Below are 16,526 nucleotides of genomic sequence, written 5' to 3' on the forward strand. Positions count from 1 at the left end.
CTCTTTTTTTAAAATTAATATTTCCCTTTTTTCCCTTTCTTTGTTAATCATCTGATAATTCGTCAAAAGGGTGCAACGCGTTGTAGATATAATCATTATCTCGAAATCAAGACTGTTTTGTTCTTGAAATAACTTGTAACGGTTGCTGTACCAGCCAGCCAGTGGAGTGGAAGAGATTTGATACGAACGAATTTGTCTACCAGATTGCAGTAGTAAGAGTGGAAGAAGATTTGGGGAAACTGCAGTTACAAAGGGTGTGAGACTGGGTTGTAGTCTACCTTCCAAGTTGTTCAGTCTGTGCAATGAGCAAGCAGTACAGGAAACCAATGATAAATTTGTGAAGGGAATTAAACTTCATGGAGAACAAATAAAAACGTAGTGTTTGCCAGTGTTATTGTAAGTCCGTCAGAAACAGCAAAGTACTTGGTGTAGTTGAACGGAATGGATAGGGGAGACTATAAGATGAGCATCAACTAAAGCAAAGCAAGAACACTAGCTGAACATTGGTGAGGAAATATATGACAACAACTATGTTGTGCATTTTTAAATTTCTATGGAAGTGAACTTTTATTTTTCACTGATGCCTTTCGGCTATTTTTTAACGTACCTCTGCTAAAACATGTAATCCAGTTGTCTATATTTCCTTTTTATGAACTTTGAAACAGTGGTAAATGGGTTTCAATAAACCTGCCAATTTCTACAATGAGACCCATTAATTAAGCAGATAAACTCCAGTTTTCTCAATACAGTAAGAAGACATAGCATCGGAATCAGAGACAGAAACACCGTAGTTTTTTTATAAATGACTGTTTCTGTAAAAGTGACGCAGTCGTGGATATAACAGTGTCTGAAAGATTTCATTCAAATGCTAATATGTGGTGAATCTGAAGCAGGCGGCTGAGTCGAGAGCTATTCCGGGGCGGAGCGAGCACAATTGGCCTCCTAAAAAGTGTGCCCGCCGACCCCCGCCCGCGGCAGTTTAGCGCCGGACCAGGAGGGACTGCCCTACCGGATATAGCGCGTGGGCCTTTTGTGTCTTCATCTTCATCAGCGGCTGACTCAAGCGTCCTGTCCGGCATTCCTGCGCCAGCAGCAGGAAGCGGCTTCTTCCACTCTTACTGTGCTCTCAGCTGCCCGTGGACGCACCTAGCTCCACTTTCGCCAACTTGTCCAGATCCGCCTATTGTCGCCAAAGGCTGACGCTGCCGAGACCTCAAGCTCGGCTTATCGCGTCTGTCTCATACGATGACGTCCGTCTCGCTATTGTTACTAGTAGCGACGACGACGTCCTTTCTTTATGGGCTGAATTTCCGTTCTTTGACTTTGAAAAATCCTCAGTTTTTTGTGGCTGTAACTGATTTAGTAGAAAAAATAAAAACTTATATTTTTAGACCTTTACTTAATTTCTTCCGGAAAGGGACTTGAGAATCCCATCAGGTCACAATCGACAAACGTTACTTCAAGACAAGTGGTGCTGATAAAACAATTTTTTTCTCTCTCGTTGCTGTATAAAAACACCTACTTTGGGAACACTTCGAATGACATCTTGATCCTATGTTATAAGTAACCCAGTTGTCACATCTCCCACTATTAGCAACAAAATTTGACCATGACCTCCAAGATTTTGAATTCAAATTCCATTTGGAACTAAAGTGTTCTTTTGTTCTGTAAAGATTGGGAGATGTTTCTTGTTATCACTGCTGTCTTCAAGCTGAATTTCTTCAGATTCTGAAGTATTCTGCTAATGACTAATATATAACGTAGTGTTATTTTTCGTTTGTTTGGCGGCCTTGAACGTTCTCACATGTGTTAACAGCGTACCACACTAAAAAGAAACAGATTGCCTCAATCCCGTCATGCCTCAAAAGATAGGTTTTTTTTTCTATGGGCCTGAGAACTGAGAACCCCGCCAGATCATAAAGGGCTGACGGGGAAAGCACTTCGGGACTTGACCAGATCAACTCTCACTTTACGTCCTACTAAAACAAAAGAGAGCGAAATGTTACTATCGTTACTTCTTTAAGGTTAAAATACCTGTCTGTAATTTGCTTCTGACGTTTTCATTTCTTTTTCTATCCAGCATGGCGTAGTTCGGCACGTGTGCAAGAAATTTGTTTTCTGGGCTTTTTTTTTTTTGTCTGTTGATGTCCAACTGTCATTCCCACGGCGCGGCCGTTATTTTGAAGAATTTTAGATGTGCGTTTCGTCTGCTACTTCGAAAGTCCTTAACTGTTCCGCACAGTGATATTTATTTAAAACACTTTTACAGGGCTGAAAAATGATTATAGCCTTCAGTGACAGATTGCAGTGTCGGGCTTTTTAAAAGAGCATAAACTTTTGTCTCAGTCATACAGGAGTGCAGTGAACTAACTAACGTGCATGGCTACTAGGATCAAAATACTCGAAAATAACCTTGTAGGTGTTTTTCCTTGGTGACATGACTTACAATGTAGCGTACTATAGGCGTGCGGTACCCGCAAGGAGAACTTTTACAAAGAAAACCGAACGTTTTGGGTGCTTTATTTCAGTTTTCACAATCGGTATAAACACTCTACTACTTATGAGTCCTTATTAGGGTATCAGGTAGCTACTCCCTTCTAAAAAAGGGTTGTTTACTTTGAACGAAGTGATTTTGTTTCGAGTAAGAGGAAAGAACTAGCATATGTCTGACCAGGAAGCTATTAATTTCTTGTGTTATTTCACGAGGACGAAACTTCATCTCTACGAGATGGAAACGATACACGCATGTTGAAATATACGTAATGGGTCTGCAAAATGAAGATGCCTAACAGCAACCCTGTATAATACATGGCTTGCTGATATGGTCATTGCTCTCAGTGGCGAAAGCTTCTGTACGGCATCGGTGGTGTTAATACGAAAGCGTAAGTTTTTTAAACATTCAAAATCTCCTAAAATTGAGGTACAATAATGTTATACCTGCGATCACTACATACGGTTTTCTCTAAGAGTTTCACAGCTTCAGCGTTTACGTAGATGTAATTTTGAGAACCTTGAGGGTTTCCTGACATCCGTAAGGAAATTTTACTCTTTCTTAATACTATTATAGGCAACGGCCTTGCCGCAGTGGATACTCCGGTTCCCGTGAGATCACCGAAGTTAAACGCTGTCGGGCGTGGTTAGCACTTGGATGGGTGACCACCCAGGTCCCCATGCGCTGTTGCAATTTTTCCGGATGCACTCAGCCTCGTGATGCCAATTGAGAAGCTACTTGACCGAATAGTAGCGGCTCCGGTCAAAGAAAACAATCGCAACGACTGGGAGAGCGGTGTGCTGGCCCCATGCCCCTCCTATCCGCATCGTCCATGAGGATGACACGGCGGTCGGATGGTCCCGATGGGCCACTTGTGGTCCGAAGACTGAGGGTTTTAATACTATTATGAATGTACTGATAGTCTCACGCTACTCAGCTGAAAAAGAAATAGAAACAACTAATTTATAGTAAACACTAGAAAAAATATTTGCTCCAGCTAGCAGACTCGCTTGCTAAGTCGCGTATAGACGCAGTGAAAGGCGATCACACTCTAGTACGTATGGACTTCAGAAAGGGTTTCGTACAGACATAGTTCTGTTGCGGTAAGAATAACAGGTTCAGCACAGTGTGGGGGAGAAATGACGCGGCAACCGGATGCATACGCCAAGATAAAGTACGCCGGATAATATTCTTGGGGGCAAAACATCTTAATTTGCCACAGATTCAACTTCAAATTCTGGGGGCATATGGACGAACTATAGTGTCGCGTCGAGTCGTAGTGAAATCGTGCCAACAATTTGATCAAGGCCACACAGTCGTGGGCGTTGCTGATCAGGAAGGACGGTAATCGACGTCCACTACAGAGAACAGCAATGTCTAGACAATTGAGGCACAACATCGAGCGGTTCTGGAAAGGCTGTCGAGGAATTGAACTATTGGCAGAAAGTTAGGACCGTTGTTTACGGATATTTGACTACATCGCAAAATAGCGTCCCGTGTGTGTGTGTGTGTGTGTGTGTGTGTGTGTGTGTGTGTGTGTGTGTGTGTGTGTGTGTGTGTGTGTGTGTGAGAGAGAGAGAGAGAGAGAGAGAGAGAGAGAGAGACTTAGAAATGTAGGCAGCATTTACTAGAAGTTACTTGCCTGCCATTTAGCGAAATTATAGATATTTGAAAAAAGACCATTTCTGGATCCCTCTTTTTTGGCCAAAAAATTTTTTTAGGCCCCTCGTATCTGCACGACAAACGGCGGCGGTGTCGTCGGCGGCGGTAGCGGTAGCGGCAGCAGCAGCAGCAGCAGCAGCAGCAGCAGCGAGGACAGAGTGAGAAGTTGGAAGTACTCACTTGAAGGTGGCGACGACGTTGGTGGTGGGCCAGCCCAGGACGAAAGAGGTCTCGGGCGACTTGTGCACCTCGATGACGTCCTCGATGCTGTGTTTGGTGAGCCACATCTCGGACACGCGCACCTTGTCCTTCAGCTTGAAGTTGCCGCCCGAGCGCGCCTTGGCTACCAGCAGCAGGTCGTTGAACAGGAAGAGGTGGCGCTCCTGGCTCTGGACGCCCTGCGACACAGCACCACAAGTCCCCTCTCAGTGCTCGCCATACCAGTAGGAGGGCTGTTTGGGTGCAGGGGGGGAGGGGGGGGGGGGTACACATCGCGGGGAAACTCGAGTATGTCTGCCTAGGGGGCAGCGAGCTGCGGCAGGATTACAGGGCTGACAGCTACTGCTGGAACTTTGAACTCCACAGTGCAAGGGAGGATCGAAAAACTTAACACTGTCTCCTGAAGTTACACTGGACTCTGAAGACACTTTCAAACGCAAAGATCGATAGTGAAGCATTTATTAGAGTAAGAAACGGGTTTCGGCGTCTTCGCATGTGCAGTAGGACAGAACCGACACTGACAGGATAAACAGTTAACTAGCACGATGTAACACTGTACACAAATATTTCATTTTCCACTATATATGGAACAAAAAAAACAACATACCTTACGCTTCATAACATTAAATCATCTCTTTCACCATTACTGCAAGTGGTATTACACCATAGTAGTATATTAAAAACACACCATCAGGCAGTACCTGTAATTTATTTATTACCTGCCGGCCGGTGTGGCCGTGCGGTTCTAGGCGCTTCAGTCTGGAACCGCGTGACCGCTACGGTCGCAGGTTCGAATCCTGCCTCGGGCATAGATGTATGTTATGTTCTTTAGTTAGTTAGGTTTAAGCAGTTCTTAGTTATAGGGGACTGATGACCATAGATGTTAAGTCCCATAGTGCTCAGAGCCATTTGAACCATTTTTTATTTATTACCTCTTATGTCAATTAATAGTTAAAAGTTATGCCATTTACCGATGTTTAAGTCATTGTCCATTGCGTGGATTACTTTTTGAGTATGACTCCTGTCAAATGATGCCCCTCTGCACAACACATTCATCTACGCTGCGTTGGAAGTTTTCCATAACTCGGCGTAACGTATTCCCTGAGACGTTGCCGACGGCAGTTCTGATGTGATCCTTCAACTCAGGAATGGTGGCACAACGTGTTCGGAACACTTCTTGCTTCAGGTAGCCCCAAAGGCAAAAGTTTGCACATGAAAGGTCAGGTGAGCGAGGCGGCCAGGAAATGTCATCAAAACGGGAAATTACTCTACAAGGAAATGTCTGTCGCAAGAAATCCATGCAAATTCTCGCTGTATGCGAGGTCACTCCATCTTGTTGAAACCATAATTATTCCACATCAACATCGACCATACCTAATTGGGTAAGAACGAAGACTTGTAGCATCTTTAGGTAGTGTTACAGCCGCCCGCTGTCATCCTCAAAGAAGTAAGGGCCAATAATCCCAAAGGAAGCAACTCCACATCACACTGTGAAACCAGAACTGCCGTCGGCAATGTCCCAGGGAATACGTTACACCGACTTATGGAAAGCTTCCAACGCCGTTAGATGAATGTGTTGTGCAGAGGGGCATCATTTGACAGGAGTCATATTCAAAAAGTAATCCACGCAATGGACAATGAGTTACACATTAGTAAATGGCGTACCTTTAACTATTAATTGATATAAGAGGTAATAAATAAATTACAGTTACTGTCTGATGGTGTGTTTTTAATATCCTGCTATGAACGCTGCCGCACCCTGTATATGTCAGTCTCTTGAAATTCATTGGAAGTCGGCATGTCACACATAAAAGCAATACTGTGTACAAACATGATACTAACGCGTCGACTACGAATGCTCACACACACACCAGCAGCTGACAACTGATTGAGAATCAGCGTAAAAATTCTGTTACTTGGAAAAATTCTGTCAAAAGTGTGTTCCATGAACGAAGTGTAAGAACGACAGAGAAAGAAAAACTGCGTGTTAATCTAAAAATACAGACTACCCGAAGCTGTAAGAAAGTGTGAAACTGCAGAAAGAGAAAGGAACGCTGACATTTAATTAATATTGTGTATGGAAAGCCGGCAGCTGTGGTCGAGCGGTTCTAGGCGCTTCAGTCTGGAACCCTGTGACAACTACAGTCGCAGGTTCGAATCTTGCCTCGGGCCTGGATGTGTGTGATGTCCTTAGGTTAGTGAGGCTTAAGTAGTTCTAAGTTCTAGGGGACTGATGACCTCAGATTGGCTCTGAGCACTATGGGACTTAACATCTGTGATCATCAGTCCCCTAGAACTTAGAACTACTTAAACCTAAGTAACCTAAGGACATCACACACATCCATGCCCGAGGCAGGATTCGAACCTGCGACGGTAGCGGTCACGCGGTTCCAGACTGAAGCGCCTAGAACCGCATGGCCACACCGGCCGGCTGACCTCAGATGTTAAGTCCCATAGTGCTCAGAGTTATTTGAATGCTTTTTGTGTATGGAAAAACAAATATAATTGTGTGTTACCTGTGTATAATAATAGTCCAAGAATCCACGTTCTATAGAGTTACTGACAATAAACTACGTCTCTGCTGTTGAAGTAGGACGCTTTTACTTTTGTTCTGGAAGCGAAAAGCTACTGACGTATTTTGTTGTAGAGGTCAAGGTATGTTTATGCCTTTTCATAATATGCGTGTTCCTTCATTTCATCTCCCTCCATATGAAATAACTAACGAGATACTACTACAAGAATATGGAAGGAAAATCCTTTCGGCCATCTGCTTTTCGTTTGTCAGAATGGCACATAGGCAGCCATTACGTTAAACTTGGAAACGTTAACTATTTACAGGCTTCACCCGACAAGACAAGCGTAGAAAAAGTTTCAATGTTTTGCGTAATATTTGGAGGGCGTTACATTAAAGTCAGACTGATTACAATCTGAATTTAAGTGAGGATAAATTTCAAAGCTCTAGCCTGTATCAGTAATAATATCTTTCCTCAATAAAGTGAGATAACAGCTCCCATGAAAAAAATCAAATTAGTTTCTACTGAAATACTTAAAAGCATTTCAGAGTTAACATCAGGAAAGAACAGGATATTATCATTATTATCGTTCCCAACATAAAGCTACGTAGGTAATTGTATCGCCTTTCTCTGTAGCATTGTTTTGTACCGTGCAACATTGATACGATTATTTAACAAGCTACGTGTACGATATATGCTGGGAGCAAAATTGTATTGGGAAGAGAATTTCCGCAGAGAACTAATTTAATCTGTTTTTCGCAACGTGGCGTATTTCATTGCTACCGGAACACAGAACGAGTCATTCATATGAACGTGCGAAAACCCTTACGGAAAATTACCGACACAATGGAGAGAGGGACGATATACCCAGCAGAAGCCATGTGGTGTTGTGACTTGATAGTACGGTTTTCCTTTGGTCAAAAGCGTTGGTATATTATTCCATATAATTTTTTATGTTAAATAAAATCTAATTGTGTACAACATATATAAGCCAAAAACAATTACATTGAATAATATATCCCTGCTTTTCAGAATGAGAGGAGCGCCAGTTCTGCAAGGTTCGCATAAGAGCTTCTGAGAAGTTTGGAAGGTAGGAGACGAGGTACTGGCAAAATTGGAGCTGTGAGGACAGGTCGTGAGTCGTGCTTGGGAAGCTCAGATGGTAGGGCGCTTGCCCGCGAAAGGCAAAGGTACCGAGTTCGAGTGTCGGTCTGGCACACAGTTTTAATCTGTCAGGAAGTTTCTTATTCATGTTTTTGTCCAATGGAAGACGGTATTGTCGAGGCATATCACTACAGTGTCACCTGGTGCACTTATGTAATAGAATGTTACACTGATTCTCGGTCAGTTGTCAGCTGTTGATGTGTGCGAGCACTCTTAGTTGGCGCATTAGTATCATTTTTATACATACTCTTGCATTTATGTTTCAGATGCCGACTTGTAATGCATTTCACGACACTGACATATATATACGTGGTGTAATACCACTTACAGTAGTGATGAAAAAATGGCGTAATGCTATGAAGCGTAAGATATATTGTTGTGCCATACGTTGTATGGAGAACGAAATACTTGTGTAAACTCTTACATTATGCTATTTAACTGTTTATCCTGTCAATGTCGGTTCTATCCTACGGCAGATCTGAAGATATCAACATGGTCTTTCCGAAACCGGTTAAACTTTATTGCGTTTGAAAGTTTCTCCGGAGTCCACGATGCTGCAGCCAGACCCCATGCTGATACAATGTAAGGAATGTATAAAACTACACTATCTGACCAAAAATATCCGGAACACCAATGTATCACGGGGGCCCGGGTTCGATTCCCGGCCGGGCTGGGGATTTTTCTCTGCCTGGGGACAAGGTGTCTGTGTTGTGAAAGTGGCTAGATTGGACTGTGAGAATATTGTGACTTTGTGCGGTCACAGTTGAGCGCCCCATAAACCAAACATCACTACCACACCTACGTAATATGGAATTTACAGTGTCAAGAGTGGCCGACCCACCAGTATAGAAGGAGGCGGGGAAATACCAGTAGAAAAACAGTAACAGCAGAAAGGATTGGTCAGGTGAACTCATTGTCTTCGAACGTGAACTAGAGTACGGTAGGTTTTCAGACTCAGCCGCTCCTCAAGGTCGCATTCTAATTACCTGACTTACTTTCGCCCGCATCTCGTGGTCGTGCGGTAGCGTTCTCGCTTCCCACGCCCCGGTTCCCGGGTTCGATTCCCGGCGGGGTCAGGGATTTTCTCTGCCTCGTGATGGCTGGGTGTTGTGTGATGTTCTTAGGTTAGTTAGGTTTAAGTAGTTCTAAGTTCTAGGGGACTGATGACCATAGATTTTAAGTCCCATAGTGCTCAGAGACATTTGACTTACTTTCCGTTTTAAGCAACTGCCTTCCACGCACTATAGAAGTGTTATACAACGCAATAGCTCAGGTGCCCAAGGGCATATGACGTCGCAAGCTATTTCGCAACAAAATCTAAGTTCTAGAGTAGCAAGGTTCCTTGTTCGACCCCCAGCATATGCAATTATTTTAATTTTCATGTAATTTAACCTAAATTTCGCAACAACGTTTAATGCAGGCAGCTGCTTGAACCTTCACATCCTCTGGTCTCTATCCCTAAGGCCTTAGGTTCAAACTCCCCTAACCCCAGGACTCCTACTCTACAGGCCCTAGGTCCGACTGCTGCATACGTAAATATCACAACTGTCTCAGTTTACTCTGCGTAAACAGCGTAATTTGCATATAATTTCATAACGATGTCTATCAACACAGACCACTCAAGTATATTTAATCGTCGGGAGATGACCCAGTAGATATCCCGTCAAAAACTGAACACACATCAAACATGGAAACAGGAAGAAGATGTACTGAATTGTGAAAAAAGAAGCAAAATAGAAACAGTGAACGGTCCAAGGTCGAGATGTGCAGCATCGAGCATAGATTTGTAGCTACCGCGTTGTGCTTATGTGGTCGAGGTGTTGGACTGCAAAGCGTGAGATCTGTGTTCAAAACACACTCGTGCACCAAATATTTTTTCAGAAGATTATGAACTTTTCGTGCGGTCGGTGCTGTGTCTGTTCTCTTAGAAACTGTCATACTGTACATTGCTTGTAGAATATGTGTCATGTGCTAAGAATATATCACCGTCGCAAGTAAATGTGATTAATAGTGAAAGCTGGTGAGATACCGTATCGACCTTTCACAGAAATGAAAACAACAAATAAGCTGGTGTTAGCTATGTCACAGTAATGGAATTGTAAAGCTAAAACTTCCAAAACGGAACGCAAGAGTCATAACATGTGGCACCTGTGTAGGACAAACAGGAGATCGTACTTTTAGTGATCCCTTTCTTACACCTCGCTGTTGCAAACTGACGTTACTCCACGACTCAAATACAAATCTGAATACAGCGAAAAGACACGTCAGTAACTGGACTAAAACTCCTCCCGAACAGGCCATGAAGGCCCAACGGTACCGGCCGGCCACCGTGTCATCCTCAGGCCACAGGCGTCCCTGGATGCAGCTATGAAGGAGCATGAGGTCAGCACACCGCTCTCCCGGCCGTATGTCAGTTTCCGAGACCGGAGCCGCTACTTCTCAACCAAGTAGCTCCTCAGTTTCCCTCACAAGGACTGAGTGCACCCCGCTTGCCAACAGCGCTCGACAGACCGGATGGTCACCCATCCAAGTGCTAGCCCAGCCCGACAACGCTTAACTTCGGTGATCTGACGTGAACCGGTGTTACCACTGCGGCGAGGCCGTTGGTCAGTAATCGGACGGACAGTACATAACTTTGTGAAAAAAAAGACAAACATTGGGGCGTGAGTGAGATTTGAACGTGGCTCCCCCTTTCGCAATCCAACACCGTAACCACGTACCTACGAGACTACGAGACCGTGGCTAAGCAAATATGCACTGTTTTTCACATCTTGAGCTCTGACTATCCACTGTTTCTATTTTGCTTCTTTTTTCACCGTTCAGTACACCTCCTTCCTGTTTTCAGTTTTTGGCGGACTATCATAGGGCCATCTAACCACTAAATCTGAGGGGGTGCGAAGGGGAGTTTTCCTTGTTAGCACAGTAGTGTAAAACTATTTGCACACGCCTACTATATGCACCTATGCTGACAGATATTTTTATGGAATTACATACAAATTAAGTTATTCACACAGAGTAAACTGAGACAATTATGATTTTTTTTGTTATGATATTTCCGTATGCGTGGATCGAACCTAAGGCCTGGAGGGTAGGCGGCTGCGCGTAAAGGGGAGAGCGATTTAAAACTAAGACGCTTGAGGGTAGAAACTTCGCTTAGTTGCCTGCATTAAAAGTTGTTGCGAAATTTCAAATAATTACTTGATAATTAAAATATCTGCCCATGTCTGGGTCGAATTGGTGACCTTCGAGCTCCATAGCTTAGATGATGTAGTTGAACAGCTTGTGACGTCATATGCCCTCGGGCACTTGAGCTACTGGGTTGTGTAAGGCTTTTTTCAGAGTGGAGTGAAAGCAAGTCAGAAAAATTATGATTCTGAAGAGCGGCTCAATTGGCAAACTCCACCCTACCAACGAGTCACAGGACGTCATCTGACTACGAAATCCATCAGGAATATATCAACCCTTGCAAAGGTGCTCAATTGGTTCAAATGGCTCTGAGAACTATGGGACTTAACATCTGAGGGCATCAGTCCCCTAGAACTTAGAACTACTTAAACCTAACCAACCTAAGGACATAACACACATCCATGCCCGAGGCAGGATTCGAACCTGCGACCGTAGCAGAAGCAGCGCGGTTCCGGACAGAAGCGCCTACAACCGCTCGGTCACTCCGGCCGGCTTGCAAAGGTGCCGAAGTCGATAGTTGGTGATATTGTGAAGTGGAGACGCGAAGGACCAAGTTCAGCTATACCAAAGCCCAGGCAGGCTTATGGTACAGACACGCAACGACCGTTGAGTATTACGGAGGGTAGTTAAAAACTATCGCATAAAGTCAGCGGAAGTAATCACTCGTGGTTTCCAAACTGCAAAAACTGAACACAGATCAACCCTGACTGTGCGTACGGAGTTAAAAAGAAAGGGGTACAGCGGTAGAGCATCTCCTCATAAGCCACACATTTCCGTAGTCCGTGCAAAAGTCTGAGACTATGTGGAACAGCAGGTGTAACGTAGCACTCAACATACCCGCAGTCTGGTTGATCTACGGTATCTCATCGTCGCTATCAAAACTAGAGGCGATGCTATAGCGATATTAGCGTGATGTCTCCTGGGAACGACTGATTCTTTTGCGCAGTGTGCTTACTATTTCGTTACGTTAGGAGACACGGTGAGAAGCTGAGTGGGTGTAACCAGACACGAGCTTCAAAGGCTACTGCAACGCACAGGCTGTGACGCTTTCTGGAAGCAGTAGACCTGGTGCGACTACACCACTGCTATCTGTCGCCCGGGCCCAGCCTGCTGGCTGGTTTTAATTGCTCGCACATGCGGCCACCCCGAACAACGCCGCCCCTGTCCGTGCTGCGCCCCAACCCTCCGTCTTCACCCCCTCATTAATAACTCACTTCTCCGGAACGTCACAGCCGCGGCTCGGGCTCCTGCTGCGGCTAAAGAAACAAATCTTTTCCATCCCCCCCAGCAAGGAGTTTATGTTGCCGTTAGGCCTCCTCCGACGTTGTGAGCGTCGTTAGTTTGGGTGAAACGTAACACTGCAGAACACCTGTCGCTCTCGTGTCACCATTAATTCGTAAGATGTCTCCTGACTGCAAGGGGACTGCATCAGACAGCTACATCCACACAAGAATCTGCCGTTAGGAAACCCTACATGAGCCAATTAGCTCTCGAGACAGAGCTATTTCATAACATACGTCTCTTGCCAGAACAGTGCAGCGGCGGTATATCACTGCCTCCCTCCTCTTGCTGCTGACTGATGAGATTAGCCTTCCAATGTGGGTGAGTAACCAGTACTTATCAAATGCAGCACAATGTTTCTATTGTAGTGGGAGGCAGAGAACAGCAATAAAGGAAGAGTATAACAATAACTATTATTAAATGTAAGTGGGCGTCTTCCGAACTTTATCTGTATTATTACACTTCAACATCTCTGTAATATACAGGGTGTTCCAGAAATGCTGTGACAAAACTTCAAGGGATTTTAGACGGTATCTTGAGCAGCAAATCGAGGACAGGAACCTGTTGCCAGAAACTTCACATAACGACTCTACAGAGCGTCGAAGTTATAGCCACTGGCGCCTGCCGCTAGGCTACTCCTTTGGCAGCAAACGTGACTCTGTGCGCTGACAGACCGTAGACGGAATGTCTCGCAGTGTTTCTTATCCAGTGATCGCGACTGACTGCCACTGTCGCCACTGGAGAAGATGGGACTAGCTGCTGCGTAGACAGGCCTTGTCTCCTATGAATTCGATATTCTTTTGCCTCGGTGGGTGACGGTTTCAGACACAGGTTTCCATCTGCAGTTTATTTTTCTCCTGTACACTAAAAACATTGGAGGTTTTAGAGGGTTCCGAGAGAAAAACTGCGGATACAAAACTGTATGCGAATCAGTCATCTACACAGGCAACAATTGAGTCATAGGAGACAAGGCCTGCCTACGAAGTAGCTGGTTCTATCTTCTCCTCCGGCGATCGTGAAAATCAATCATGCACATTGAACAACAATAATCACTGCGAGACTTCCGTCTACAGTCCCTCAGCATAGTCACATCCGCTGCTGAAGGGTTGTGCTAGAAACAGGCGCCGGCGCCTATAACTTCGATGTTTCTGGACACCGGTTCCTATCCTTGATTTGTTCCTCAAGAAACACTCCACAAACCTCTCAAAGTTTGTCGCAACATTTCTGGAACACCCTGTAGACAAGAGGACTAATCTGGTGAATTATTTCTTTTTTAGTCTGTTTCTGAATTCTCTCGACTTCTTCCTTTCGACTGATATGATGATGATGATTTCATTTTAACATTCTGTAGTTTACACGAGACCCTTGTTTTTTGCTTTCTTTGTAACTGTACTATGCTTCCCCGGATATTTGTAACACAATGAAAAATTTAGCTTCACTGTTTGATCACCGATTACCATCTATACTATCCCAATAACTCAGTGAAGAAACTGTAATGAAATCAAACTTTACCCATGTAGGAGGCGATGGGCATTTTGTGTAAATGGAAAAACTGGAATAGGTAATAATCGAAGTATTTGAGGTGCAATGTTACAGAAGGATGCTAAACCCTTAGTGGACTGAAAAGAAATGGAGAAGTTTTCGCAAAATTGGCAAAGGATGGCAATACGTGAAAATACCAACTTGAAGAAGAGAAAATATGATACTACAGGTTTTAAGACTTCAAGGATAACTTACATAATAACTTCCTATAGAGAACTCTATAAGGGTTCCAGGGGAAAACAGAGATTGGAATATATACAACCAATAATTAAGGACGTTCGGTGTAATTTCTTCTGTGAGATGAAGAATTTTAAATTTAAGTTCAACCACTAACAATGATAAAACACTAATTTTTACGCGTTTCGAAGGTACCTGACATCACAATCATCTCAGTTTCATCTCGAAACAAGAGTTCGCACTGCAAGGAAACCGTTGACGAAAGTTTATCCACAACAGTGTCATCGTTGTATAATGACGCAACAGAAGTTACGAAACGTTACTGTGCTTTTCTTCTTTTTTCTTTCTGGTTGAACTTTCCTCACCGCTTTCCATGCAAATATGCAGTTCTTGTATTAAGAAGGCACCTTCGAAGCACATCGTAATTAGTTCTTTTGGATTGAGAGTGGTCAAGCCTCCATTTTATCTCACAATTTAACACAACCGTGACACCACATTAATCGTGGACAAAAATCAAAAGACTGACGTAAAAAGTCTGTAACTAACCTCTCATAGTCAACGAAACCCAATGACTAACATGCTTTACACCAACCACGTGTAAAATCCGTTAGCTCGTCACGGACAAGTGGCTCACCTAGAAAAATTAAGCTAGTTACTTTTGACTGATTTAACCACAAGTTGAGTCACTCCATTTAATGAATAGCTGTTGAAGCATGAACCTAGTTTATGTGATCTGAATTCTGATTTGTGTTTAGAGGGAGGATAGGGGAGAACGGGTTGAGAAGAGGGCAAAATGAAAATAATGTAATATCCATCTGCAGTGGATCATAGCAAAAGAGTACAGACCAGACATTCTTCAAGACCGGGGAGTGTTGTTACCATGCCCTAAAAACTAGAGTGTTACTGTTTGTTCTAATAAAGAACTAGAAGAGGTAACAATATCAAGTAACATCACTAAAATCCTTCATTAACTGAAAATCGGTATGGGCTGAGCGCTTGTTGCTTTATAAGTACATCTCTGTAGCTAAATTTTCTGTCCAAATATTTGGCATATTAATATTCTAGGAGAGGAGTGTAACATGCAGACGTTAACACGGTCTCTCTCTGTCTATCTCTACCCTTTCACATAAAATGCACCCAGAGATACCGCCAGACTCGCTTTGGTGGCGCAAGGCGGTAATTTATTCCTGTGTCGACCCCGACTGACGTCACAGAATGCGCCGCCTAATTGGCTGGCCTACTGATGTGACGTCAGCCAGGTCTCCTGGGCGCCGGCAGCCTCTCCCGGGATGTAAACAAAACAGGTTGCTCGCCACGCCGGTGGCCGGTCTATAAAACACGGGGAAACGACACGTGTGCCTCGTCTATCGGCATCTAAAAAGCGGGCGGACAAGTCGAAAGGTCGGCCAGATAAGGCGCTGACGTCCGTCCGAACGAGCTGCAGCCAGCCACCTGGTTTCCCCTGGGAAGAATGCTCCATTCCGAACACGTTTCCTCGGTCCGGCTAGTATCTCACGGTGACAGGGGACGCCAGACGCCATCGTTTCCCTCTGTTTAAGTCTGTGCTGCCGATGTTTGGTTGCGTCGTCCCTTCTCCTGCTTTTAAAAGCACGCTAAGCATCAGAATTTGTTTGCTGGCGTCTAGGCGTGAGGGGGTCTGCATGCTCCAACGGATGGCAGAATAACTTGGTCAGAAGGAATGCAGAATAACTTGGCCAGAAGGATTACAGAATAAGTTAGCAAAACTAAATTTGATAATCCACTCATAACAGGAAATATAGTCCGTAGAAAATTCTATGAGTATTGTAACTGCGGTCCTTCCAGGCCAAAACTCTGTCGGCATTCACCCTTTCTGTAAATAGTATCCCCACAATGTATTAAAAATCTACAGGCAGCACAGGAAAGATACTCCTCGAAAACTAATATAAAATAAATTTCCGAAGGAACAAAAATACTTGGTACATTGAACAGGGGAAAAAGGGGATGCAAGAAATGAAGATTATTATTGTTGTGATAGATTACTGTAGCATGTTTCGCAAACAGATAAGATGACGTTAAATGTCCGATTTCTAGTGCAGAGAATCCGAAACACACTGCGATCCTGTTATATCCAAGAGAATATCATTAGTGACACACTACATTTGATCGCTCGAAGGCCTTCACGAAGCCTAAGAAAGCATATGAATTCCTTTAAGAGACCTTTGGGAAATTTCCCGAAACTATTCTGTCTTTTCTACAGCTACAATTAGCCTCTCTACATTAGAGCAGTACACTAAACTTTTAGGAAATAA

General features: G+C 44.0%; 1 protein-coding gene and 2 pseudogenes across 8 annotated transcripts in view; 1 reads left to right on the forward strand and 2 right to left on the reverse strand.

Annotated features, from left to right (window-relative positions):
* The window catches only part of LOC126335266 (uncharacterized), a 1,744,002-nt gene that overhangs the window by 42,409 nt on the left and 1,685,067 nt on the right, over positions 1-16,526 (reverse strand). For all 8 annotated transcript variants that reach the window (XM_049998313.1, XM_049998318.1, XM_049998314.1 and 5 more), the window contains one exon: positions 4,334-4,551. In XM_049998313.1, coding sequence (XP_049854270.1) covers positions 4,334-4,551 — 218 coding nt within the window. The remainder of the gene's footprint in view (positions 1-4,333; positions 4,552-16,526) is intronic.
* On the forward strand, positions 3,067-3,184 carry LOC126337103 (5S ribosomal RNA; annotated as a pseudogene).
* On the reverse strand, positions 10,540-10,657 carry LOC126337365 (5S ribosomal RNA; annotated as a pseudogene).

Source organism: Schistocerca gregaria, chromosome 2 (assembly GCF_023897955.1).
Source record: "Schistocerca gregaria isolate iqSchGreg1 chromosome 2, iqSchGreg1.2, whole genome shotgun sequence".
In the NCBI taxonomy this organism is placed as follows: Eukaryota; Metazoa; Arthropoda; class Insecta; order Orthoptera; family Acrididae; genus Schistocerca; species Schistocerca gregaria.